Genomic DNA, 27,782 nt, shown 5'->3' on the forward strand with positions numbered 1-27,782 from the left:
TGGAAGAGGAAAGGAGACCGCAAAACCAAGGATATAAATTTTATTGATCAATCTCAAACTTCTGCAGAATTGATCAATAAAATTCCATATTTAGCAGCTTATAAATTTCTGCTTCATGACAAGATCAGTACTTGTGCAGACACAGTAAAGGCTAAAGAAAAAACTTACAGCAGCACCACAAAACCGGTACTTTAAGATATTAAGACTCTTGGAGATCATGGTATTACTCTCACATTTTTTATAGCAAAAGTGTGTCATTTTTTTATTTCAAGCTTTTTGTCACTGCAATTCCCATCTTTCCCAGAATGTTATGAACCTATCCTTAGCTTTTCTGCATTTTCTGAAAATCCTCTTCCTGCAAGATTTCCACTATCCCCCACCACTGCAATCAACTGGTTTAACCAGTTTCCAAGAGAAAGGCTGGTGGGTAGTCAGGGCAGGGACAGAGAGCTGCCACGTCAACAACAGGAACTGCTTAGGGTTTTATTGCCACCATCTGCTTTTCTCCCCGTTGCAGAGGGTGTAGCCCTCTGCCCCTGGAGCAGAGGGAGACCCACCTGGTCCCTTGCAAAGGTGGGCAGCTTCACCTGGACTGCTACAGCTGCAGGTTTAAGCCAATGCTGTGACTAGATGTGAGGGGGACATTAACTACTCTGTATAAATATGTGGATGCTAAAGCCAAAATGATGCGATTGGCCTTCTCCCTTGGCAAGAGTAATGCTGAGCATCAGCAACTTAACTCCACAAAGGGGAGTAATAACAGGAAAACAGCATTTGGGTAAAAGCCTTTTTCTGAAGCTCTGTAATGGTTTCTGTGCTTTTTATTTTTGAGATGCTCTGCATGCTGCAAGTGGCAGGAGAGCCAAGAGCTAATATGTACCTCCCCTCCGGAAAGAGTCTGAGTGTTCTCAGAACAAGCTTCGATTTTCAGGCACTGAAACAATAAACCCCACTTAAATCCTATGCTTGTACACAGCTGCTATCCAGTGTCTATCAATTTAAAACACTTTCAAAGGCTGCTCTGGGAGGACTGGGACTGTGCCCATGCCCAAAAGACCACACTGTTTTTGACACTGATTACCTGATTACATTTACCTTGGATTCTTAAGAAGCCTTTAGGCTGACAGAAAAAAAAAAAAAAAAAAAAAAAAAAAAATTGCCAACACCAAGGTACACTGATTTGTTGGAGCAGTAACTCATGTTCATTTCCATACTTGTTTTACTATTCTCAATCTTCACTATTCAATCCAGCCTGAATCCTCAGAATGAGCCTGAGAAACACAGGACAGGAAGGAAAGGAAAGAAGTTTCTGAATCTAAGATGCATCTTCTCATCCTTTCAGAACCATATGATAAATTTTAATCAAATTAATTAAAAAGTAGTCAGATTATTATTTCCCTTCCACATAGCATATATAAACTCATGTGAAAGCTGCTAGAAGTTGACTGCAGGTATCAGGCTCTCTTTTATGACCCTTATATCCATTTATCATGTCTTCTTTTCATGGCTTATGATCCTCTCTCTGACCACGTATTTGTGTAATAAGCATGGTCTAAGAAAAATGGTTGGAAAGAAAACAAACACACCAAACCCTTGCTTAAATCAAACCAAGCATCTCTTCATCCACTGAGTCTGTAATCTTTGCACTAGGACAGTTACACAGATAAAGAAAAATTATCACAGCCTATTAGGGAAGAGGTAATTATGGCCATTTGAAAGTTGAGTGCAATTAGAAACACATGCTGATTTATAAGGTAGTTAGTACTCCAACACACTAAGTGCAATCCTGCTAATAAGGCCATTAACAGCTTCTGCAACCCTCCTAATATTGTCAGATTGCTGGTGACAATCTAGTAACACGTTTGAAGTCATTTAAATGAGCTTTTAAATTTAAAAAAAACCAAAACAACCCTAGAACAAACCATTTTCTCTTCTGTTCACCCAGAAGAATCCATTGCTATAGTTGCCTTCCAAAGTACAGGCTGTGGATACTATACCAGATCCATAAAATCTCTTCAATACAATGGTAGACAGTCCTTGTTTTCTACCTTGCACCTAAGTAGCATTTTCTCGGGTGAGAACAGGCATTCATGGAAAAAAAAGTCACTCTGTTGAGTAAAGGTGAATTTTATTGAAGTGATGGCCACATGAAAAGGCCACCAAAAACATATTTCCAAACAAAATACTTATCTATCCAGACTAGCAATTCTGAAATTACTACAACAAATATATTTTTATCTCTTCATACATTTGGTTTCTCAGCTTGTGAGTGGTGACTGCTATTTGCAAGACTTCTGAGATATTTTCACAGTACCAACAATAGTAGAACTAGCAGGTAGTTTAGGAGGTATTGGTGTGCTGAGTGAAGCTAAGGCATAAGCCAAATGAAGCATGTATGTTTAAGCTGGCTTCAAAGTCACTTAGTACAAAGTAAGGAGAATTTTTAGGCATTCCTCCACAATTTCATAATATATCATCTCTTATCGCAGCAAATAGATGGAGGGAGATAGATGAAGGAGGATTTAAATCTAGAAAATAATATAACCCTGTATTCTCACAGTTATACTTTGGGGAAGGAGAGTCATGAAAGAAAAAAAGCAACCTTACTCTCCTGTGTATAATTTCTAACATGGTTCCCTTTGGCCATCCTGAACCCCAGATTCAACTGGCCACATCTATACAACAGCCTGACAAGTTCTGATCTTCCTGTCTTTCAGCTGGAGCACTTTTTGCTTGCACAGATGAGTCTCCCTTCTGGGTAAAGGGAAAATGGAAGATATATAACCCATTTCTAAGTCAGCATTAGATAGCTGAAAATTCAGCCACAGTGCAGGTTTGGGAATGCTGAATCACTCCCATTTTTGGTTTTTACTTAATATATAATCTGTATAGTGACAGCAGAATTACCATTATTATTATTATTATTTTTATTATTATGCTCTCCTAATGCTTGGGCTGAAGGAAGGCTGTTAAAAGATAAAAATCGGTCCTAAGCTCATAAACATTTTGGGCAAGGGTGATATTTTCTGTGAAACATTCTAATAAATGTGGCACTGTAAAGAAAACATAAGGAACCAGAAAGCAAAGTCAGCACAGTGCTCTTCCAAAAAAGAGCACCACACTACATCAAGAAGCAGCAGTACTAGTTAAAACTTTAAACTGTTTTTTGAAAGCAAATCACAGCTACAATGCTGTACATTAAAATGCAAATATATGACATATAAAAATTTCTCTATGCAAAATAATCCTGTTTCCAGTTCAAGTTCTTCTATGCCATTTACTCAGTTGTCTGTTAAACTTTATTTTCTTACAGTCAGTTTACTGCCATATAGGTAAGTTCTGGCAATCTTAGCAACAGAAAACAGTTAAGTAAGTTATTAAAATATTTTTATATTAATTAAGAGATCTATCTTTCATTGTAAAAAAAATATATTAATGCAAGTTGTTCACTCCATTCGTAAATACAGTACTCAAGTTTTACTAAAAACAGTGAGCATGCAACTCAGACTTGAAAGTAGTCAACAAGCAACTGGTATGTCATACAGCCAGCGATATATGTTACTTGCACACCTTTATTCACAGCTTACAATGTTCAATAATTTACAGTTCTGAAATATGTGCATTTTAAGAGGAACTTGTCACAGCTCTTAAGCAATAGTGGAGACTAAATCAGGTCAGCAGCAAACAGAGTGTGAACTAAGTGAGACAAAGCCATACCCTTCTACTCATGTGCTTCCATTGTTAAAGTCACAGCAGGAGGATGACTAGCACTTATTTTTATATGTGTTTCAAATCTCTCCTGTTGCTGTTTTGGCATTCTTCTGAGTGACATTACCCAAATCCAGCTGAATAAAGAGTTGGAATCCAGCATCCAAGATCTGGTCTAAATCATTCCAAAGGCAAATGCAAGAAAGCCTAAACACAGCCTCCTATTTGCTACCTACAGACACCTAAAAGACTTGTCCATCACACTACTCTTGATCAGTTCTATGTTCTGAAAGTTCCCAGAGGATGTTTTCCCCAGTAGCACAAACCATAAAGGTTCCAGTTAAAATATATATTGGAAGGGAAGAAAATAGAAGTGCCTAAAAGCAGTGAAAAGGAATTAAAATACCTAAATAAAGCCCATTGGCTTTGTTGATTGTGTACTGAAATATATACAACAAGCAAAAAATTAAACCAAAAACAAACTTACTGAACAGTTTATTCTCAACATGTTGCCATTCAGCTGTTCATATGTTCAGATTAATCTCAGTCTGAAATAAGGCAATATTAAAGGAACAAGCATCATTTCCTCAGAGCTAAGATAGATAGGAAAGGAAGAGCCCTGTTTAGTATTTGTATGGGTACCAGGGAAAGACTCTCTGTAAAACAACACAGAGAATATGAAAATATGAGTGAAAAAGACAGAAAGACTGGTTTAAACAGAAGCAGGATTCAAACATGTGTATGCTTTTTAAAACCTTACAAATAAATTAAGATGGTGAAAGGCATTATGGACTGTATAAGGGAGCAGACAACTGAAGGTAAAAAGAGGTGCTGTGTTGATAATTGAAGAAGAGATGGTAGAAATTTATTTTTCTTGGGAAAAACCTATAACATTCTGTTGAGTAACCTGGAACAGAGACCATCTCATCTGTGCAAATATCTGCGCAAACAATGTACACACACAATGGAGAGAATAAGATCTTCAATCATTAGAACATTTAAAAAAAATGCATCTATTGACAAAAGCTTCATTCTTTTCTCTCAGAAGTTAATGTTAGGAGTCTGACCTGTGGGCTCAGATTCCTTCTTTAGTGTCTTCACTAGGACTAAGTCAGTATGAGTAGTCTTGTCATCCAATTAGAGACATTGTGACAGTAATGGAACATTTTTTCCTGTTCTTTTCCATAAATTTCCAACCTCAGATTAAAAAGCCCTAGCTTAAGCCCTTTCTCACAAAGCTTCAGCTCACTTAGGACCTCTGACTCTTGGAGTACTATCCTAAGGCTTCCATAGATGCCATTAATCTCTACTATAGTACCATGCCCAGGTGTGACAAGCACTGTATTTCATACACATTTCTGCATTTCTGCAGCCTCTACATTTTGTGAACTCTTGCCTTCATGTTCTGCAAAAGCAAAATAATTTAAGAAAGACAACAACTTTAAAGCAGAAAATGCCCTTTCTGTTTCTTAATTATCTTACATTTTGTAGCCTTCACAATAGGGGAAATAATTTTAAATTTCTTAAATGTGCAGAGAGTAACACTGACCATATAGATTAGCTAGCTGACAGTGATATATGAAAGCAACTGTAAACACTTTTAAATGCTTAAAATCTAAACTCTAGTTATTCCAGTTAATATAAGGTCAAACTTTTAATCTGATATCAAAAGAACTATCACAGGTTGACAAATTCTGTTTCCCAACTATTTGCAATGAATTTGTCACTTCTCATAGTTCTTATTATCTGTTTTAACATTTACAAGAAAAATAGTTCACTGCTGCCAGAGCATAACATAGGACCATCTTTCAGAGCTACTGCAGGCTTCTTTCTTAGTGGAGCCTAAAAAGCTGAAAAAAACCACACAAAAATAAAACCCTGTAGTTCAATGATACAACACCAACAGATCTACAGTAGAGTTTCTCAGTTTTGCAGTTGTGGAATGTTTTTAAAGATTCAGTGTTTCCACTGTTTTATCGAAGTCCTGACCAGCTGTGGAGGTAGGAAGCCCACCCAGAAGGCCGTGAGGTACTCTCTTCTTCACCTGAAGGGGGAAGAAAAACATACTTCATATTATGTTAGACATTGATTATACTAAACAGTGCATCATTTGGTTACATATCCTTGCCCCCATTCCTTGCCTTTATCCTTTTTCAAATACTGCCCTCAAGCTTGGTGAGAAAGGAATTCACTCTTGGGCTGACATAGACATGGATTGTACCACCAAATCCAATTGACTTTGGGTACTTACGAGTGTCTGAAAAAGGTAATTTATCACCATTCTCCAGAAAAATCCAATCACTCTTCATCAGAGGGCCAGAACAACATCAACATGCTTTTAAGTTAACTTACATGTTATTTTTCCAAATGCAGTCTATCATGGAATGCAATACTTGAACACTTCCCTTTTTAATGTGATTTTGTTCACAAGTTTTAAGTTCTGATATGTACATGTATTGCTTACTATTTATATTAATTCTAAGATAAAGTATAGATCATTTGCTAATGAAGTACAAGAAGCTACAGTTAATGTCATTGAGAAGAGACAAACAATACCTTAAAGAGCATTTAAGAGAAAAAATGCTGATGAAAGTATTTGAAGCAGAAACAGAACACTACTGTACACAGAAATCCAGTGTTTATTTCTTGAAAATGCCTAACTCTATTTATGTCCTTCTCTAGTTCCTTTATTTCTTCAATGAAGAGCATATTTTAAGATATTTTTAAATGTATTATATTCAAACTAATATTAGATCTGCAGTACTGCCTTGAGAGGACCATTTTGGTTATCTGTTTAGAACATCTGCAAAGAAAAAAATTCAATTATATAAACCTCTACTTTGACAATTTTTTTTAACTCTACTTAAAACATGAACACATGAAAATTTTCAACTTACCATTGTCTTCCTAAAATGTGAATGTTTCAGAAGAAATTATATTTTATGTCAATTTTATGGTATTTGTTCTGTTTATTGAAAATTGAATAGTAACTTCCTGACAAAGAAAATGGTTTTATGACTTGTTCATTGGCATGATGATACTAAGTTTTTTTTTTTTTTCAAAGGTCTATACAACAGACAGCACAGAACTATCCCTTTCCCTTTTCACTTTTCCTCTTTTTTGTGACAATATTTTGAACACCACCTACCTTGCGCAATTGCAACCAACTTCCCCTTCTCTTCAGGGCTGAGCTGCAACATGGTGTCTATAACTGGGAGCAGCCGTTCCTTCTCACTTCCTGATTTCAGAAATATGAACTGCAATAGAACATTCTTCAAGTACTCCAGATTAGCCACAGACTTTTCTCTCTCTTGATTTCTTTCCAATCTTCTTATTTCATTCTTAAGAAGCTGCAGATGAGGAAAAAAAAAGTAATACTGCTTGCCTCACTTAATGAGTAATTGAACAAGGGTCTTTTGAAGAGCTAAAAAATGAATCGTGCAGCTTGCTTCGAAAAGAATAATGCATGTTTAGCAACATATTCAGGACAAAAATTCAGTGAAAATAAAATATGTGATAATGTTGTAAGAAATAACTTATTGACTAAAAATATCCTTTTTGGGTATTTTATCCTTTTTGGATAAAATTTGTGCAGTATAGAGATACAATATCAGTGATAAAATGGTAATAACAGTGGAAGAGTTAAATAACTCAGAAATCTGATGATATTAATTTAAAAGCCTATTACAAAAGAAAGCTTAGTACATATAGAAATGTCTTCAGAAAGCTCACTCATACATTAGTTCGTGTGTCTTCTTTTAACTTAAGACAGCTAAAACAGGCTACAGGAACAGAAACCAGACAATGCTTTACTTGGGAATTTCTGCTTTTATCTAAGTGAAAATAGTACAGACCCTTTACTAAACATTAAACTTCCCAACTCAATAAGGTTTTTTGTAGAAGCTTTTACTACTACACTCCTCTCCCCCTTCCCCTCAGCCAACTAGAAACTGTGGTGGAAAAAACCCCAAAAAACTGAAGTATACTCTAGAAGCACTAATTAGACCTGTGGAATAAAAGCTCCTCCCCAATTAAGTTATACATCACTAAATTTTATAGACTGGGATTTTCTGAAAGATATTTGGTCTAAGAAACAGACCATGGAAATTAGAGCTGTCCTCACATCTCTTGTGTGTCTGCTTACCTTTATTTGTTCCATTAGGATTGCATTGGTTGCTTCTGATTCACGAAGTAATTCATTCAAGTGATCGGCACTCTTAGTTGTTGTGTTTAGTTTCTGAATCAGTTCATCCTTGCTGAGATCTGCTTGCCACTGAGATGGTTCTGCAATTAATTGGAAAAGAAAACTAAGAGAAGGAAAAAGCACTTGCATCTACTTCATACTAACTTAACATCAGAACTTGATTAATGTAGTTTCTTATGAACAGAATTCATGCAGAGTGCAGACTTAACAGGCATCAATGCTGCTGCTGCATGCTTATTTTCTGATCTATTTCTGTTTATATATTAGAGGAGGGCTGGCAAAATAGTGCTAGAGTACCTCAAGATACCTGGTTTTAACTTATTCCTTGTTTCCTACCCATAAATGGAGATTTTCAACATTTATCCATGAAGTGTTCAGTAGACATTTAAAACAGGATTATATGCTAGCATGTATTTTTCTGGTTTTTGGGGACTCCTAAAACATTCTTTTTCATGCTGGATTTCACTTGCCTAGGAAAAAAAAACTTATGAATAATGTACTATTCTAACAAGCCTCATTAAGATAAACAGAAATTTTATCCCTTCACTAACATGGTTAAATCAGTACTTAACTGTCCCTAGTAGAGACTTATCCAGAATACAAAAATTTCTGTAACTATTCACTGAGTTGCTCACCCAGTATTTTCCCTTTAAAAGCTCATCTTTAAATCACTAAAACCTGTAGAAATGTCCTACTATAAGTCCTTAATCAATGACAAAACTACAAAAGTTCAGGACAGTGTAAATGCAGTAGCACTTGACTAGACTTGTGTCTTTCCCCTAAAAGCATGAAAACACAATGTTCTAAAATACTTTGAGGGCACAAACTTCTGCAACCTCTGTAGGCAAGCACTTCTGACAGCCATGTCCTACCTACCTGGCTTTGCTTCTGGTGAGTTCAGCAGTTGCTCCAAGGACTGAACATAGGTGCTGGCTGAGAACACAGACTCTGTGTCTGTTGTTTCCATACCTTCTCCCTCTTCCCTAGCCACAGTGTGCACATCGAGCACAGGAAGGTCAGTGTTCCGCCGCTCTCTCAAGTTCTTCGTTGCCGGATTTGAAACAGCTGGACCTGAAAGATACTTACTGATGTTCATATCAGAATGAAAATTGGGAGGGCTATTTCCTAGGTGTGACTGTCAGGGATTGAGAGTGGTACATAAAATAGTCTTCAAAATGCCTGGGAAGGTGAAGCCAAAAGAAAAAGCCAACTATGCACATAACATTTATGATAGTAAAATACAGCCTTTCACCTCCGAATTGCCATTCCAATCAAAGTCTGGTTCTAAACCCAAACTTGACTGGCAATTTTTATTTCAGTGACTGTGAAACCTTCAAGCACATCTGCCTGAAGATGTGTTTTAGTTACTGTAATAGTAACAAATATCTTTAATGGAAAACAATTTGCTTTTGTTTCAACCAGTCCTGTGGGAAGTGTAAATTCTTCTGTTTTATTACTGTGTGCATGACCCTTCTACTTCAGTAATAACAGAGCAACTTCTTAAACTGCTACTGCTGCTTGGCAAAAGTCCAACTACATCCTGATTAGTGACTATACTGATACAAAAATTGAGATTGAAGATAGTAAAATCTTAAATTGGAAGAAGGATCAAATAGCAAGTATAATAAAGAGCATGTATACAAATAAAATTCTTAAAACAGCTTCCAAAACACTTTTCTTTAGCTTTACACTTCATACTTGAGGCAGATGTCCAGCACGCTCCAAAACCTGAAACATGACAAGAACACCAAATATTTTCAAAGTAGTTTTCCTCCATCTGTCTGATACTGCAGAACAGGTATCAGTAGTGCAGATTCTAGAACAGAATAGTTCCAGTTGGAAGTGACCTACAACAAGTATCTAGTCCAACTGCCTGACCATGTCAAAAGTTTAAACATTATCAAGGACATTGTCAAAATGCCTCTGTTTCAGGCATCAATCAAATCAATCAATGGGAAGCCTGTTCCAGAGGATGACCACCCTCTCAGTAAGAAAATGCTTCCTAATGTCCAGTCTGACCCTCTCCATGGCAGCTCTGAACCAATCACACATGTCCTATCATTGAATACCAGGGAGAAGAGCTCAGCACTTCCCTCCTCACTTCCCCCACTCAGGAATCTGTAAGACAGCCATGAGGTTGGCCTCAGCCTGCTTTCCTCCAAACTAGACCAACCCAGAATCCTCAGCTGCTCCTCATAGGACAGTCCTTCCTGCCCTTCCACCACCTTTGTTACCCTCCTCTGGATGTATTCAAGGACCTTAGGATTCTGAAGCAACAGTAAATAATAACAAAGATGTATTCTTGACTTGGTATCTGTGGACTGATACAGCATGCTGCAGATTTCCTAGATAAAGTTGCTGGTGATTTTACAAAAGCAAACACTGTAAGCACATTTTAGTTTCAGACTGAGGTACACAAATTGGTAACTAACCCATGAAAACCTGGTATTCTGCCTGGAAGTTACCTCTAGTGCTTGGTTCACTCTTGAGTTGGAAGAGCTGAGCTTCTACTCTGGAGAGTTGCTGCTGAAGTGTCTCCACTGTCTTCCTGTGCTCTTCTTGCAGGTTCCTGACCTGATCTCTGAAGTTGTTCCGGAGAGCTTCATTCTGGGCTGTCAGCTGACTCAATGCCTGGGCGTGCTCTGCTTTGATGACCATGTTCTCAGACTGTATTGTGCAGAGTCTGAAAACAGTGCATGCACAAACAGTAAGACACAAGCAGTAAAACACTGTAAGTTTTACATCTCAAAATTTTTACAGTTTGAGGCAGTTTTCAGTTTTCATGTGTATGATTATCTTAGAACGACTATGTGTGCAACTTTTCTTTCATTTAAAGTCCTCTTTTTACAGGGAAAATCTGAAACTGAAAAAGCTACACATTACTTATTATATGAATGCACTGTGCTATATAAACTTGACTTCTATTTCAGAACAAAAATTCAGACATCTTTGCAAAATAATGAAAGGCTTAAGAGACACTGTGGTCTAAACATTCTTAAATTTTAAAACTGCATCATGACTGTTTATAGTATCATACAGGGCACATCACTTATACTCCACTTCCTTATAACATTTATTTACCAAGCACTTACTTGGGACTTCTAAAAACACAGGTTTCTAACAAGGTAAGTTTATTTTTTTTAAACCTCAACTTTCAGTGCAGAGGAGTGTAGCTGTTAGCAAGAAAAATGTCAGTAACTTATCAGTTGTACTTGGTTTGGAGGTACTCCAGAAGCACACTAAAATTGTCACAAGCAAGTAAATATATTAAATAAATAATAATATACAATACAGACATGATATATACTAATATAATAAATAAAGTCACAAGCAATTAAACAAATGCATTTATGGGAAAACTAAGCCCAGGACTTACCCTTATAAGCATACAGACTTAAACAGAGCCAGAGCAGTGTTTAGGTATAAAAGGAAGCTATTGTGAAATGGGTTGTTTCCAGAAAAATGCAGAACATAATTTGGTTGACTACAGTGAATCACTATGTACAGATAAACAGGAACAGATAAAACTGTACAAAGACAGTGACAAGTCAACACTTCCTAATATCAATCAGTAATTTCTAACTAATACCTTATGTGACAATCTCTGTACCCTAAATGGAGAAGAAAAGATAATGATAGACTCCTTTTGTGGAGCTCAAGTGATCTTACAAGCAGTGATACAGACTAAACAGATTCCATTAATTTTGAAAGAAAAATTAGGCAAATTAAGTCTCTGGTGAGCATAAACTTAAAGTACAGTACTTTCTGTAAGAAAGGGGCTTGGGGGACAAGAACTGGGTATTTTGTCAGTGAACTTGTTTCCTTTCCATATAATTACCTTATTTTTTTAAATAGGAAGCATCCATAAAATTTAGTAGAGTGGTACAACAAAATGTGGTGCTGAGCATTAGACTTAAAAATAGCCAGTGTGCTTAAAAAAATGTTAATTTTTAGGTCTGATAGTTAAGAAGTAGAAGGTTTGCAGAAATCTCAAATTCCCCTATCAGCTACTATTTCATTGTCATTGTGGAAGCTTCTGATGGCTTGTGAAAAATAGCAAACAATCCTTTCAAAATTCCTTTAACTTTCTCACCAACATGCCTATTTTTTGTGAAGTACAGTTACAGGCTTCTACATGTTAAGATTTCAAAATTCAAACAAAATAAAATATCTCTATCTTTTCATCAGCAGACCATACTTTTCACGGAGTTCTGCTTCTTTTGCAACAGTCTCTTGCAGCATCTTATTGTGTCTTTCCAGCAGGGTGTCATGTTCAGACTGCAATGCCTGGAGTTCAGATGCATTCATCTGTGAATTATGCTGAGCATCTTGCAGCTTAACTTTAAGTTGATCTATCACCATTTCCAACTGTTCCCTACAAATGAAAGAAAAAGGAATACGCAACACACATTTAAAATAATTAAATTATTTCAGAACTTATATGATATCCACAACATTTTGGACAGCTCATCCAATTTGCACATTTATTAATAAATCAACACAGCACTAAGACCAAAATAATTTCAGAATGTGGCTACAGCAGAAACAATCAGATCTTGTTTCAACATAGATACAAATAAGTTTGTCATATCCCATCTGAACTGCTATGAATGCAACTATTAGGGTAGGAAGCATGACTGATAGCACTTTCTGCTTCAAGGAGGGACAAGACAGAATGAAAATAATACATGGGAATCAAATGGGAGAAAAAATTTCTTCTTAAAAGTGGTAAGGCTTTTTTTCATTTGTTTAGTAAATGCACATCAGTTCAATAAGACCAAATACAGGGGACAAATGGTTGGAGTAGATTTTGAGCAAATTACTGGAAAGCAACATCAAGTCCATAACAGATAAACTCACTGGTCAGAAACAATTCAAAATCAGAAATATCAGGAAGAAAAAAATCTTAAGTTTTCTAAAGCATTCTTTTTTTTACTGATTTCTGTGTTTATATATGCAGACACCTCCATTATCTCATCTCACCAATCCTTAGAGTTGATACTTGTAAATAATTTCTTTGGGAACCGTTTGTCATCTGTTTATTGCTTATCCAATTTGTTTCCAAGATGGTTCTCTCTCACAAAAAAATTATCAATACCAGAACTTCTTTAAATTCTGCAAATAAGAGAGTCAAAGAAATGCAGCTCTTACAGTTTGGCTGCTTCAAAAGCAAGAATGTTTCAAAAACCCTTAACGAGCCCTAAATCCGAGTCCTCCAACAAGGCACCAGTCGCCCTCTGGTGGATGTTTAGCTGCAATTGCCGGCACCGACTGAGGGTCTGCGTCAGAAACGAACCCTGGCATTTCACACATACACACCTAGTCTGTCACCAAGGGCAGCCATCGATGACTAATAAAAATAACTTGCACAAACTGATTGACTTCTGCAGTGAGTTAGACATTTTCTGAAGTGAATATGAATTTACTTGGCTTATGATTGTACTTAAAGGATTTTCAGGGAACTTTTGGAAGTGTAATTCTTTCCTTCCAAGTCTTTCCTTGTATGATACAATATACAGGATTTCAAAAATATGCAATAACTGATGACTGAATTGGCATCCAGAGCTTTACTAACACTTAACCACTCACTCCTGAAAAAGTTCAAATTGAGCTCAGCTGAACTGAACCAATCTGCTCTTTTCCTCTTTGTTGCAAACGGTGCTTGGCAACTTCACATCAGAGAAAACGACATGTCAAGTCTACACAGAATGTGCAGGCTAATTTCTGCTCATGGGAGCAGAAATCATAAAAAACTTCCTAAGACCTTACTTCTCCTTCCAACTGTAATAATAGGTGATCTACACAAAAATAACAGTTAAAAAGACAAATCCAGCTATTAGAAACTAATATAGCACCACAACAGCAGGAACTGATAATATTTCTTCTGTTCAGCCAGGCAGCGCCACAGTCAGATTACAGATCAAGTACAAATATTAGTTTTACCTTTCTTGTTTGGCTCCTTCCGATTCTGTCCGAGCAGTAGATTTATTCTTTTGCTGTTTTAGAACATTATGAACACGGACTTTATAGCTCTCAAATTCAGATGTAACAGATGCTTGTTCAGCCTATCACACAGAAAATCACACAGAAAACAAAGCTGTAAGTTATACTATTGACTATTGCTCCCTTACTTCTCTATAATGAAATGCATCTTACACTGAAAAAAATTAAAACCACCAGCTGCACTTCCTTCTTCAAAATAGGTTATTAAAACAGTGACTATACCGATGTTTCTTTAGATTTTAACTGAGTATCATATAATGTGAAACTTGAGACCCAGATTTTCAACATACCAGTATTAAAGAAAAGGAAGAATACTTGAAAATTCAAAAACTGCATTCAACTGAGAGATTCGTAAGCCAGGGGATCTGTGAACAGCTTTAAATGAAAGCAAAGGTGACAGAAAATACAAGAGGTATAATTCTGTTTCTCTCCAATACTACAAGGGTGACAAAAATTCTAACGTGCCATAAAGTTATGCATAATTCTGAGGAGTTAAGTTAGTCTTGCAGTGATATTACACAGCACCAGATATAATATTCTGTTTGACTGTAAAGGTGTTTGGTCTGTCTTTTCTTCTAAATTCAGCTGTTGCCTGAGTTCTGTGGACATACAGAAAGCTGCCTCACATCACAGTAGCTTCATCCTTGACTGTACACTATACAGCAAAGATTACTGCCACCCTTCCAGTACTCATGTTGCATACTCCTCTTAAAAAATACCAAAACAGCACTGACACAGGTTTTCTTTCTTGGATCTTAGGACAAGCTCATGGATTATTAGTCAATCCCGTTTACAGGTAACTAAAATGTCCTCATCTCCAAGAAGAGGATTTTGGAAACTTTCCCTTCAGGTGAACTGGTGACTGAAATTCTACAGAACTGACTCTGATTAGCCACTGGTCCAGATTTTCAGAGTCTGTACATTTTTTAGCCATTTTCTTTACATTAATCCTTTGCTTTTCTTCCTGTCAAACTGTGTGAATATTCTGAAGTCCTCAGGTACACAGTCTTAAATGTCAGCATGATTTCTGTTTTGTTTTCTACTATCTGCTTTGGTGTCCACATTTCCTTTAGAGGGATTTTCCTTTGCTAATAGCCTTGTAATAATATCTATTTTCCATATGTAGGGCACCTAAATAGGAAAGCTAATCCTCCAAGAGGTTCTAGCCATGCCAATATGGAAGATCTACAATCTTGCTGATTTCACAGCATCACAGAGCAACCACCATAGACAGGTATTGTAAACACCCAGGTATGAAGAATACATTTGTAAAACCATGATCCATGTGTACCAGCACAACAAAGGCAAACCTCCTATAGCAACAATCACAAAGTTTGTCCATTTCAGTTCAGCTTTTTAAAATGTAGAAGTTCTTTTGAGAGGCTGCATTCAGCTGTTTACCTGCAGGATGCACCTACCACCACACCTACAACAGTGGCCATAGAGTAGTACAATAATCCCCATAAAGGTGGTTTGAACACAAGAGTCCTACTATACTTTGAATCTGTTTGTCTCCAATGCAAACACTGCATTCCAGGACCATCAAACAGGGTTATATGAGCAAAAAAATCCCAGAAACAATAATAAACTTCAGCAACAGTGTCAGCTTTCCATGTAGTTCAGCTGCCAATTAAGAAGCTGCTCATATTTCAGCATATTAAAAGGTGCTTGCAAATATATTTTTCACAGCTTTTTTTTTTTTTAAACTGGCATCTGTGTTAATTGGTTTTATATAAAGCAAGATATATTCTTTTTTTTCATTTGTGCTCTTTTCTTTAAAGACTCTTCTTTTCCCTGAGTGTACACCTTCTGAGCACCTTAAATAAACCCCAGGTCCCCACTACCACAAGTTTTTCCCTACTGTAAACAGCAGTATGCAAGGCCAGATGTTCCACCCCAAGTGATACACATCAACCAGGACAGTCTGGCCTGTCCTTTATACCACCACTCAATACTGGGATAGTTTGCAATTCTTGGCAGACAAAAAGAGAAGAGTGAAAAATCTGCAGAATATTTTTGAAGAAGCAGAGTGGAGGTAACCTCCCTTCTTAAGCCTCTAAGATTACTTCTTCCACTGGAATACCTGGGCTGCTCTGCACTCTTCTTGCAGGGCTGCAATTTTTTGCTGGCAAGCACTCATCGTACGCTGGTGCTGCTCCGAAGATGTTCGCAATTGCTCCTGAACTTTATGCTTTTCTGATGTCAGTACAGCCACTTGAATCTGAAAAAGTCAGTTGAAAATTTCACTATCATGAAAACTCTTCTTACTTCTCCAAGGCAACATGCCACTGAGAACCTAGGACTCTACTACAGTAATTCCTGCACTGGTGAATACAAAATTAAAATCCAATAAAAATAGAATAAAAAAACAGACATGGGTTACCACATAATAATTTTTAAAAAGTGATGCTGTTTAAAGAGAGAATTGAAGATACAATTACAATGCTGGGGTGGAAGCATTTAAGAAAGCCAACCTCTCTCCCTTGTCTGCTTCTTTCATTACATTCTAATCCATTTCTATTCTGTATACAGATGGACAACACTTAAGATTTTTGCTGACAATGTTGTGCTCTTCTGTTTTTAAACTGAGAAACTTCAATTTTTAAAGAAACGTTAAAAAATATATTCCAGTTACAAGCTTCAAACTCCACAGTCCTCTCCTTTGGTGGAAAGGGAAAGAGGAAAAAGACAAGGTAAATCTACTTAATGAAAATCACAGGAAATAATATTTGGGGAAAGCAGCAAACAGACAAAACTCATTTATGAAAATGAACCAGTAACCTAAAAGTAAAAACAGCACCTCTTTATTCTTCAGCCTATATTCCATGTGCCCAGTACAAATCACTACCTCACTACTTAAATGAGAAAACTCATACTAACAAAAAGTGAAGTTTCTTGCCTTATAAGCTTCCACTTGCTGTTGGCTGGCTTCCAGTTCCCCTTTCAATGATGCCTGCAACATTAGGTGGTCATTTTCCTGCAAGATAAAATTACCCGGAGATTAAAAAAAAAACCCTCCAAACCTCAGTAACCTAAAAATTCAGCTACCAGCTGTTTTTAAAAATCTAGTTTAAAAATAGAATACAGCCATTAGCATATGGACTTACAGCTTGTTTTGAATCAGCCAGTTCTTTTTTGGTTTTCACCAGGAGTTGTTTTATCTTGGCATTTCTTTCCTCATCCTGTTGCATAGTTGTCTGAAGTGACTCTAAGGCAGAGAAAAACAATTATATGCATAGGAAACTTCCCCTGTTATATTTCCTTAAAAATGCTGGAAAATATTTTTAAAAATTCCAACAGATTCCTTAAGAGCTGTGAACAAGTAACTTACACTAACTTTAGTGAACTTTTCCTAAGTTATCACAAAGACCTTAAAATAAGTGAAATGTTTTTACATTTGAGCATAGGAAGAAATGGAATTTTCACATGGTAATCAGTAAAGTTTTATGAGTGTGGTATATCTGAATGAAACCCTTGTCAGTCATCAATATTTAGAACTTATTCATAACTTTATCAGGTAATAAACACAGTATGACAGGCAGGTAAATTGGCTCATAAGTGCTGAACACTGGATTAAGTGATTGATAACCTAGTAAAGGTTCCTCTAAGAGAAAATTGCTTTCCTAATACAACTGTTTAGTATTCCCTGCAAAGCTTACCCTCATTTTCTGACTTGAGAAGTTGTTTCTGAATTGTATCTTTTACCACTGCTAGCTATACCATAGTGACTCTTCTGTTTATAGTTTACTCACTTATTTCTTCCTGTAGGGTCTCTTGTTTCTGTTTCTGAATCCCTGTTTCTTGCTCAAGATCTTCTATTCTGTTGTCTTTATCAGTAATCTTCTGATTAAGTTCTTTTACTAGCCTTTCATAATCAGCTATTTCCATATCCATCAGTGTACTCTTTTGAGCATCCTGCAAGGTACACAAAATGAAGTTAGAGCTTACAATTTGCCTTGCCTGCTAAGACTTTTGTAATTCTGTAAAAAACTATATTGCCCATCAGACAAAGATTTTGTCTCTACCCATATCCACAAACATCATCCATCCATTGGGTTTCCACATCCTCAGTAAATAATCTGTTTTCAAAGAAGAATCAAAAGCTTTGAAAAACCTGTGGCTAGTTTTATCAGTAGGTATTTTGTATGTATTAGTTTTTGTCACAGAATCACAGAATTTCTAGGTTGGAAGAGACCTTTAAGATCATCGAGTCCAACCCATGTTCTAACACCTCAGCTAGATCATGGCACCAAGTGCCACATCCAGTCTTTTTTTAAACACATTGAGGGATGGTGACTCCACCACCTCCCTGGGTAGATGATTCCAGTATTTGACCACTCTTTCTGTGAAAAACTTCCTCCTTAATTCCAGCCTGCACCTCCCTTGGTGCAGCTTGAGACTGTCTCCTCTTGTTCTGTCTGTTGTTGCCTGGAGAAAGAGACCGACCCCCAGCTCACCACAGTCACCCTTCAGGAAGCTGAAGAGAGTGATAAGGTCACCTCTGAGTCTCCTTTTCTCCAGGCTGAACAACCCCAGCTCCCTTCATCTTCAGTCCTTACAACCAAGGCAATTTCTTAACAGTGCACTATACATGTACTCCAGACATCTGAATTCTATTCTTATTTCTACTCATGAAAGGCCACATAACCCAAGCTAAACAAACAAAAAACAAAACCAAAATCAATTCCAAAAGTACATTTCAGTTCTTCAAGCACACAGCCGGGGGCAAAAGCCCTCACATTCTCCCTTTTGCAAACTTCCAGCTTTAAAATCCTCAGAACAGAAAGGGAGGCATTCAACACAGACAGATGGGCCAAAATCTTTACTAGTCCATGAAGCACCAACATGGATAGCAACTCTACCTTTCTGGCCAGGTCTAGTTCTTGCATAGTTTTCTGCAGATGTTTCTTTTCCTTCTGAAGTTGCATCTGAAGCTCCTCCATTTCTCGGAGAGTGCCGCTATGTTCCTGAAATTTAAGTAGTTGTCAATTATGCAGTCCAATTTCAAAATAGATGCCAACACCTTTCTATACTTAGACACATACACTCACTCACTCACACACACACACACACACACACACACACACACACACTTGTGTTGTACAAAGACAGCTGATTCCTTTCTTAGGAAATCACTGTGAACCAGAGAAAAACCAACATTACTATGAAGTGGTTTTCATATTCTGTATAATACCCCTAACCTGAACTGACAGCTTTGCAAAGTTCTTTCAATGAACAGACCAAGCTTTCAAAAAAGTCAAGTAACACGGAGGGAAAGTGCAGAACCTGGTCTATGCAAACAGAGTTTACAAAGGTTTACCAGAAATCACATCCATTGAAAGTAATGTTTCAGCTCATTTACCATCTCTATGAAGCACTACCTTTGTTTTCTGCTCTCTTAGAAGTTTTTCAGCCTCTAGCTCTTTGTCAGCCTTTGTTTTGGCTCTTTGTATCTCCAGTATCTGAGCTTCCAGCAGCTTAGCATTATTTTGCACTGTTTCAACACGAGCCAGGAGGTCTTCATTAGCCGAGCGTAACTGATCATGCTGAAATTAGCACAGTAGAATGGTAAAAACATAAGCTGAATTTATGTGCAATGTTAACAGATAAAATATTTTCTGTATTTAAAAAAAATACCCAACACTGATTTCTATCCAAATCCCTTACAAACAACACTCCTACAGATGAGTCTTTTCCAGCTTAATTCCTTTAAACCACATTAATAAACAGGTGAAATTAAATCCATTAGCATATTTTGGTTATTTTGTTCAGTTAATTTGCCCAGCTTTCTATAAAATGGCAAGAATCAAAAGAAATCTGAAAAAAATACTCAAAAACTTATGCTTTCTGCACTATCACCTTCTCCTTGCAACAATACAGTATTTCAAATACACACTTCAAATACAGCTGCTATATTTATAAACAAATGAACATACTATTAACTCCTAAAAAGGCTGAACTGCAAACTTTGACTGAACCACCAAGTTGTCCACCAGTACAAAGTAAGAATTCTACTGCATCAGGCATACTTTTGCAATGACTTTAATAGATTTAATTTTGACATTTTCAATGATGCATCCTATTCTTTATTTTGCCTATTAAGAATGAGGTATAAGTGAAAGATGTCAACTACCTAAACATTGTTTTATTTACAAATTCTTTTATAACAAACTTGAAAAGCACAAAGTTTGCTTAATCAGCAGAATATATACTATTATTTCTTATTTCTTCCTATGCTATTTACTATTGGCTTGTGCTTATAAGGAAACTGTGGCCTAGGTGGATCTCCGGTGTATGGGGCCTGGGAGTTTAAATCCTAAATACCAAACCCGTTGCAGTTAGCTTTGCAAAAATGTGTCTCAGAGTCCCTTAATTACTATTTTAGACTCTTCTGAATGCCACTGTAGTACTCTACAACGCATCTTAAAGTCTAATCCTTGTGAAAAATGCAAAATTCATAACAAATTTAGTATATTTAAACATTCTGTTGATTAAATAAAAAAATAAAAAACCCCAAAGCCGAATTTTGTTGAAGAAATAGAAGAAAAAATGTCTCAGTTAAAGGTTACTGCACTTTATGAGAAGTGTAGGTGTGCGGTCAGAGAAACAGTGCAAGTCTGATGGTTGCAGTAGACAGGTTCAAAATCAAGCCAGAGATGATCTGTTTTTTTCTGTGAGTTGACCTGGGATAAATTAAACTCTTCTATTGACAAAGTCAGACATTCTAGATATATTTATCTTTGTCATTGCCCAGGTAAGGTATCAGATGTTGAAAAGAAACAAACAAACCACTCTGAATCTCAAGTTACTATTTAAAACACATGTAGGTTATGAAACTAGAGTAACAATCACATGATTAGGAGTTGCACCCAATAGGCAGAATTAATTTTTATGGTACTTATCAATAGATCAGACCCAGATACAGAACTGACCTGCTCAGATGACACCTGTAGCTGTCTTGTGAGGTCCTCTATCTGACGTTCAAGATTATTTGCTCTGCCTTTTTCAGAATCCAGCTGCTCTCCTTGTTTGTCATATTCCATCAAAAGATTCTTAACACATACAAACACAAAGGCATAATTTTTGACAAGATGTATTGCATAAGCACATTCTATACCTCTGAGGTGTGTTTACCTAGTATTTCATTATACGAGTTGTCTTACTGCAACATCAGAAATATCAGAATGAAATTAAAGCTATCATTCCACTACAGGCTCTGGGAGAAACCCCTTTCAGTTCCTGACATTCTAGAATAATTCAGTTTGGAAGACAGCTGAGCAGGTGTCACCCTCCTGCTTAAAGTATGATCAGCAGTGAGATGAGACCAGGTAGCTCAGAGCTTTGTCCAATCATGTCTTTCCAAGGACCTGCCTCCAAGAATAGAGATGGCTATTCCACAAAGCAACCTATTCCAAAGCTTGACCATTCTCATAGCATGAAAATGTTTATTCATGTATCCAGTTGGAATCTCTCCTTTCAATTGAGGACTACTGTCTTATCTTGCACCACCATTAATAAGCCGACTCTCTTCCCTTCATAATGTCTTTGTAGGTACTGGAAGACTCCTATCAGGTTCCTTCAAAGCTTTTTGCAGGCTGAGCAGCTTCTCATCACTTATTCCAGTCCCTTGACCAACCTGTCATCCCTCCACTAAAATCACTTCAAGTTATCAATGTCTTTCTTGTATTTCGGGGGAAGAATAAGGAACAAGAGTCAATGTAATACTTTCAATGATGTCACAGAATCATTTAGATGGCAGATGACCTTTAAGATCATTGAATCCAACTGTAAACCCAGCACTGCCAAATCCACCACTAACATATGTCCTGAAGTGCCGTGTTTACCTCATATACTTGTATATAATGTGCTTGCTGTGTTTACTTTTTGTACTTTAAATATCACCAGGGATGGTGATTCCATTGCTTCTCTGTTCTAATGCTCAAGCACCCTTCTTGTAAAGAAATTGTTCCTAATACCCAATCTAAACTTCCCCTGGTAGAACTTAAGGACATTTCCCTCTGTCCTATCTTGCTGCTTGAGAGAAAAGACTCATTCCCACCTGACTACACCCTCCTTTCAGGTATTTGAGAGTGATAAGCCTCCCCTGAGCTTGCTGTTCTCCAGACTACCTAACCGCAGTTCCCTCAGCTTCTCCTCCTAAGTCTTACAGGGAACAGCTTTCTCTTGGGGAAGCAATGCTGACTCATCACCTGCTTCTGCTTCATGTGCCCAGAGATGTGCTCCAAGAAGACTTGCTCCCAGGAAATTACAAGTTTGTCTTCATCATTTAAGGGTTTTCAAACTGATCTTCAATTTTTTGAACTTTTCAGAATTCACAGGGATTTATGTTTTGCCTAGCAACACATTGCTTGGTATGCATGATGCTAGATTCAAAAGAGTTAAAAATAGCATTCCAGTAGAAAGGAAGTGTCTCATTTTCTTCTGACAACAGCTGCATGGTTCCCTTAAGAGAACCTTACACTTCTTGATTCTGGTATTCAACTGCACAATTTCTTTTGCGAATCACAATTGTGCAAGTAAATAGCAATGTATCTCCAGGCTAGGCTTCAAACCCAAAGTATTTTCTGACAGATTACTGTCTTTTGTGAATGCAGCACTATTCTTACCTTATAACTTTCAGCTCCTTGAATTACATCTTTCATTGAAGCAGACAATTGATCTTTTTCTGATCGAACCAACTCCAACTCTTCCTTCAGAGTCTGCACCTTATTAAAAAGTGTGTGCCATTAAAACAAAGCCCTCCATGCAAAATCTTCTTCATATTAGGAATTAGTCAGGGTACCTCTTTTCGGCTGGCATCTAATTCTTTCTTGGCTTTCACAGCAACCACTTTAATTTTATTTAGCTTCTCTCCTTTTTCAGCAGATTCTTTTTCAAGCATCCCTAAAAGAAAACCACAAGAAAGTTAAAAATTACACCCTTCCATTTCTTCCCAAGAAATGAAATTAAATGAAATTCAATTAGAACACAAACATCAGCATGACTTTAAAACCAAACAAAATATAAAGCATGGGGAGGTGTTGAAGTGTTTCATTCAGTCAAACATTTAATTTGAAGTTAAAACATCCAGACATACAGAGAACTTAGGGGCAATCTTTCCCTGGACAATCTTTCCCTGTTTCAGAAGCTTCCATCACAATTAAGAGTGATATTACTGTCTACTTCTACATAAATTTAACAACTCAGAAGCATTTTCCTGCTCTTGTGTTGGAATAAGTGCAATAAAACAACAGTAGTTTTGGCAGTGTTGCTTCCCTTTCCTTCTGGTACCCTTGGGGATTCTTACTGATAAATTTCCCACATTAAAAACTAAAGATTAAATCCACTACACTGCTTATAGACAGATGTACAGAAAAAGAAAAAGCCTTAAAATATCAAATCATATCCAACTTAAAAATGCTAACATTTTAAATTCCTAATGGCAGGAATACTGTAGGAAGATGCATTAATATCCCCATCTTCCTTGACTTGTGGAAATACAGGGCAATCATGCAAAGAAAGAAAAAGTAACAATCCAAAGAAGCCAGATCATTTATATAAAAGAAAAAAAGTGAGAAAGATACCAATTTTTTCTTGAAGCTCTGCTACTGAAGACTGCTCATCAGTTTTCTCAGTCATTGTTTCCATTAAATTCTGTATTATAAACAAAGATATAAGAAGTATTACAAACATTTCTTTGTGGTACCTGTTTTGTCCCTAACAAGCCACCAGAAGTTTCAGCTACAGTTAAAACTGTCCATGTTCTTAGGACCAGGAAAGCCTTTATGAGCAACTTTGTATCAGCTTGATGAAAGTACAGTTATGCTGAAAGCAGAACATTCCAATCTTTTAAGAGCTGCTTTCCATCCTGTTCAAGGATAAAAAAGGGGACACACCCTCATTCTGCAACTGTCAGCTTTACAAAACCAGCAATTCCCAAGACCTGAAGCTAATGCAAATCAAGAAGTTTTGTTTGAGATGGAACCACAGAAAGCTAAGAGGTGAAAGATTAGGAGGTTAGGTAGTCCATCTAGTCAGTTGATTGTTTCAAGGGATATTGATAGGAATAAAGGTTCAAGTGCAAGCAACTTTTGTCAAAAAAGCATTATGATTGGTTTTGTTTCATTTTTTTTTTCCTGGGGGGAAGAAGGGAATTCTGAACTGCTAGGAAACTCAGAAATATGTGCTTTCTACAAGGGAGACTCACTTTCAGGCCAAGGGAAAAAAAAAGGAAAAAAAAAACAGAAAAGAGAGAATTGAAAGTATTTTTTGAACCTTAATTTTGAAGACTTTAGAGGTTTAGTCTTTATACTTCAATAACAAAATATAACCTTTAGAGAACTCAGTTCGTCTTTCACATTTCTAAGCTCAGTTTCCTTTTGTTCCAGAATGAAATTTAAGTCGTCTTGTTTTTCAGATCCTTTTTGCTGTTCTTGTATTTGATTTTCATAAAGAGCAAGTTTTTGACTCATCTCTTCAGTATTAGCTAAAAGATCTTGATTTTCAATCCTTGTTTTTTCACTGGCATTTCTCAACTCCTGGATATCACGTTGAAGCGCTTCTTTTTCAGACAACACTCCTTCCAGTTCTTCTCTCAAAAGATTCTTTTCTTTTTCAAAATCTTGAATCAGGGATCTATGTTCCCTATGTTGAGCTGCATTTTCTTCCTCTAATCTCTCAACTTCTCGCTGCAAACTAATTACTTCCTCCTCCTTTTGAAGAGCAAGGCACCGCTCTTCTTTAATTTTTGACAAGCATTCATTTGCAATTTTTAACAAGTTAAGAGAATCATATTCTTCATTAGAATCTGAAATGCTGAACCCCACTTGCTCAAGTAAGTGGTACAGCTGAGTTCTTACAAGGGATGTGTGTACTTGTTCATTTTCAAGTAATGTTGATATATGGTCTTTTTCTGCAGTCATCATTTGTAGTTTCTTTTCCAAGTTTTCAGACTGCTCTTTCAATACTGAACAACTATCTTTTTCAGATGTAGTCTTTCCCAGCTCTTCACTTAATTCACCTTTTTCCTGAATGAGTTTCTTATTTTCCTCATGGACAGTGTGCACTTCAGATGAAAGCTGCTCTTTATCACGCATCAGAGATTCAATCTGTTTTTCTAATTGTTCTAGCATTTGAGCATTTTCACCCTTAGAAATTAAAGCTTCATTCAGTCTCTCTGTTAATTCCTCTACCTTTTGCTTCAGGTCATTATTGTCCTGGTTAGCACAATCTACTTCTTGCTGAAGTTCCTGAATTTTAACTTGTTTTTGCTTGCATGTTTCCTGAAGGGTTTCTCTCTCTTCACTCAAGCATTTTACATCATTTAAAATATCCCTGTTTTGATCAGTAAGAGCGGTGATCTTGTCTTCCAGTTTTCTTTCAGTAATCTCTTTTTGGTCAATGGAGCTTGCCATTGCACTGTTGTCCTCCTGAAGACTAACGATTTTACATTTAAGTTCTTCTGTCTCTTCTGAAAATTTTTTTACTTTTTCCTGAAGGTGATTTACATTTTCAAGAAGAACATCCCTTTCATTGAAAGCAGCCCGGAGTTTCTGTTGCAGCTGACTGACATCAGAAGCTTGCTGTTGTTTCATTGATTCCAACTCCTGGCTGATCTTTCCAGCAGATTCACCTAGCTCAGCCTGTAGAGTTTCCATTGTTTCTCTCAGGCTGTTGTAATTGGACACTGCTTCTTCTTTCTCCTGAGTTACCTTTTCAAGTTGTTCTCTAAGTTCCTGCATTTCAAAAACTAATGCCATCTGTTCTTTTTCAGAACCAGATAATAAAGTTTCATTTAGTTCAGAAATTTCTCTCTGGTGCTGATCTTTCAGAGTCTGTATCTCTAATTTGTGCTCTTTTGCAGCAGTTTCATAGTGCTGTCCTGCTGCTTGAAGCTCCAATTTCAGTTTTTCAATTACACAGCAATAATCTTCTTTAGTGAGCTGCAATTCATTTATCTTAAAATCCAAGTCTTCCCGCTCATGAAAGTATTCATCCTTCATACGATGGATTTCCTCTTCCAGTTTTGTCTTGACATTGCTCATATAAGTTAACTCATCTTTTAATATACTATGTTGGGACTGGAGTTCTTCTAAACTATGCTCCAGGTACCTAACTTTTTCCTCCATTTTTGCTTTTACACAAGGTTCTTCTTGTGTATCTGCAACATCTATCTTTTTTTCTAAATTTTTATGTAGCACTTCTCTCAGCTGCTCCAAGTCATATTCACGCTGGTCAGTCTGAGCATGCATTTCATCCTTGGCATTTTTCTCTGCCAAATTATGCTGCAACTGATTTATTTGATTTTGCTTTTCTTCATTTTCTTTAGATGATATTTCAATCTGATGCATTAGTTCTGACACCTCTTCCTGATGAGTAGTTTTTAATTTTTTAAGCTCTTCATTCAGATTTTTTATTTCATTATGGTAACACTGAGAGGTGCTTTTAATAGTTTCTTGCAGATTTGTCACTTCTTTGTCTTTGTCTTCATTCACAGCTTCCAACTGCTTGTTCAGACACAAAATTTGCTCTTCATAAGTAGATTTTATTCTTTGGACATCATCTTGTAATCTTTTAACTTCTTTTTGACTATCATTGTAACATTCAACCTGTTCCATCAGCTCCATTTGTTTCTTCACTTGTTCATCTAATTCCATCTTCAGCTTTTTTAAATCCTCATTGTGCTTGCATTGTGCATTTGCTAATTCACTCTTCAGAGCTTTTATTTCTTCCATAGAGTCAATTCTTGATTGTTCCAGTTGCTTCTGTAATTCTTCTGTTTTAGCCACTGCAGCCTAAAGAAACAAGCAAATTATTAAATACTGCTAATTTAGCACACAATATTTCCAAATAAACTGTTTACAATGATGAATTAGAAAATGTAGTAGTCCACAGTTTTAAGAACTGTTATAGCTTTAAATATCTAACTGTATCAGGACAACTCGATTCAGAAGACACTACACAGAGCATGAGAACATTTGCAAAATGAGAAAGGGAAACTAAGTCCTAGATCATGTTTACCAGCATAATTTCACAAAATGGTCACGACACACTTCAGCTTTAGCAACTATTCTGATAATACATTAAAGATCAGATTAATTTTAGAGCATCAAATCCAGGTATCTGGAATATAACAATATCCATCAACTGCAAGCAATTCAGTCTTCACTTTATCATTAATTGAGATTATTGATATAATCTCAATATAATATAGGTGCCTTGGCTGACAGGCTCTTTCTTATGAATATCTAAAGGTAAGCCTCACATGAATATCTAAAGGTTCACCTTGTAAAGGTAAACTTGTGCTCCCATGGAAAGACAGAGCTGATTGACTGAAGCCTATGTAGGCTTTTAATGCACAGACTGAATTCTTCTTGCAGCTGTGGATCTAGACAGCATATATAAGATTTTTTTATTTATTACTATAAGCTAGGGGGTACAGAGAAAATATGCTTTAATGTATATAGCCTTTAAATTTTTAAAGATTTTTAAAGAGACAGAACACAGGTAAGTGAAGAAAAAGATTAAAATTAGATACACAACAAGCAAACCTGGAAAATAAATAAAATTCTGAAATATTTCAGTAATGTTCCATGGCTCATTTCAGTACCTCTGCTTCTTGCTTTATTTGAACATTTTCTTTTTTCAGAGCTATGCACTGCTGCTGACTTTCAGCTTTTTCCAGAAGCACCACATCCAGCCTCTCTGTGAGAGCCTAATATTAAATGAAAAAGAACACTGAAAGAAGGGTTTCTTAACAATGGAAACAGTATAGAAACTCACATATAGATTATGACACTTTTTGTCAAATAAACACATCAGTCAGCAATTTAAAAATTGCTTTCGGCCCAAATAAAAATGATATGAA

At 36.6% G+C, this 27,782-nt stretch overlaps 1 protein-coding gene across 1 annotated transcript in view; it reads right to left on the minus strand.

Moving 5' to 3' along the window:
* Nucleotides 1-2,111: 2,111 nt before the first annotated feature.
* GCC2 (GRIP and coiled-coil domain containing 2) overlaps nt 2,112-27,782 on the minus strand; it is a 31,669-nt gene continuing 5,998 nt past the window's right edge. Inside the window, exons 5-23 of the mRNA XM_054654912.2 lie at nt 27,525-27,629; nt 24,247-26,709; nt 23,500-23,569; nt 22,719-22,819; nt 22,543-22,641; nt 20,848-20,967; nt 19,297-19,461; nt 18,778-18,882; nt 17,668-17,830; nt 17,023-17,123; nt 16,815-16,892; nt 15,999-16,136; nt 13,856-13,977; nt 12,111-12,287; nt 10,378-10,595; nt 8,789-8,983; nt 7,853-7,992; nt 6,857-7,058; nt 2,112-5,752 (exon numbers count right to left, since the gene is read on the minus strand). Of these exons, the coding sequence (XP_054510887.2) occupies nt 5,682-5,752; nt 6,857-7,058; nt 7,853-7,992; nt 8,789-8,983; nt 10,378-10,595; nt 12,111-12,287; nt 13,856-13,977; nt 15,999-16,136; nt 16,815-16,892; nt 17,023-17,123; nt 17,668-17,830; nt 18,778-18,882; nt 19,297-19,461; nt 20,848-20,967; nt 22,543-22,641; nt 22,719-22,819; nt 23,500-23,569; nt 24,247-26,709; nt 27,525-27,629 (4,833 nt within the window). The 3' untranslated portion in view covers nt 2,112-5,681. The remainder of the gene's footprint in view (nt 5,753-6,856; nt 7,059-7,852; nt 7,993-8,788; nt 8,984-10,377; nt 10,596-12,110; nt 12,288-13,855; nt 13,978-15,998; nt 16,137-16,814; nt 16,893-17,022; nt 17,124-17,667; nt 17,831-18,777; nt 18,883-19,296; nt 19,462-20,847; nt 20,968-22,542; nt 22,642-22,718; nt 22,820-23,499; nt 23,570-24,246; nt 26,710-27,524; nt 27,630-27,782) is intronic.

Source organism: Agelaius phoeniceus, chromosome 2 (assembly GCF_051311805.1).
Source record: "Agelaius phoeniceus isolate bAgePho1 chromosome 2, bAgePho1.hap1, whole genome shotgun sequence".
Taxonomy (NCBI): domain Eukaryota; kingdom Metazoa; phylum Chordata; class Aves; order Passeriformes; family Icteridae; genus Agelaius; species Agelaius phoeniceus.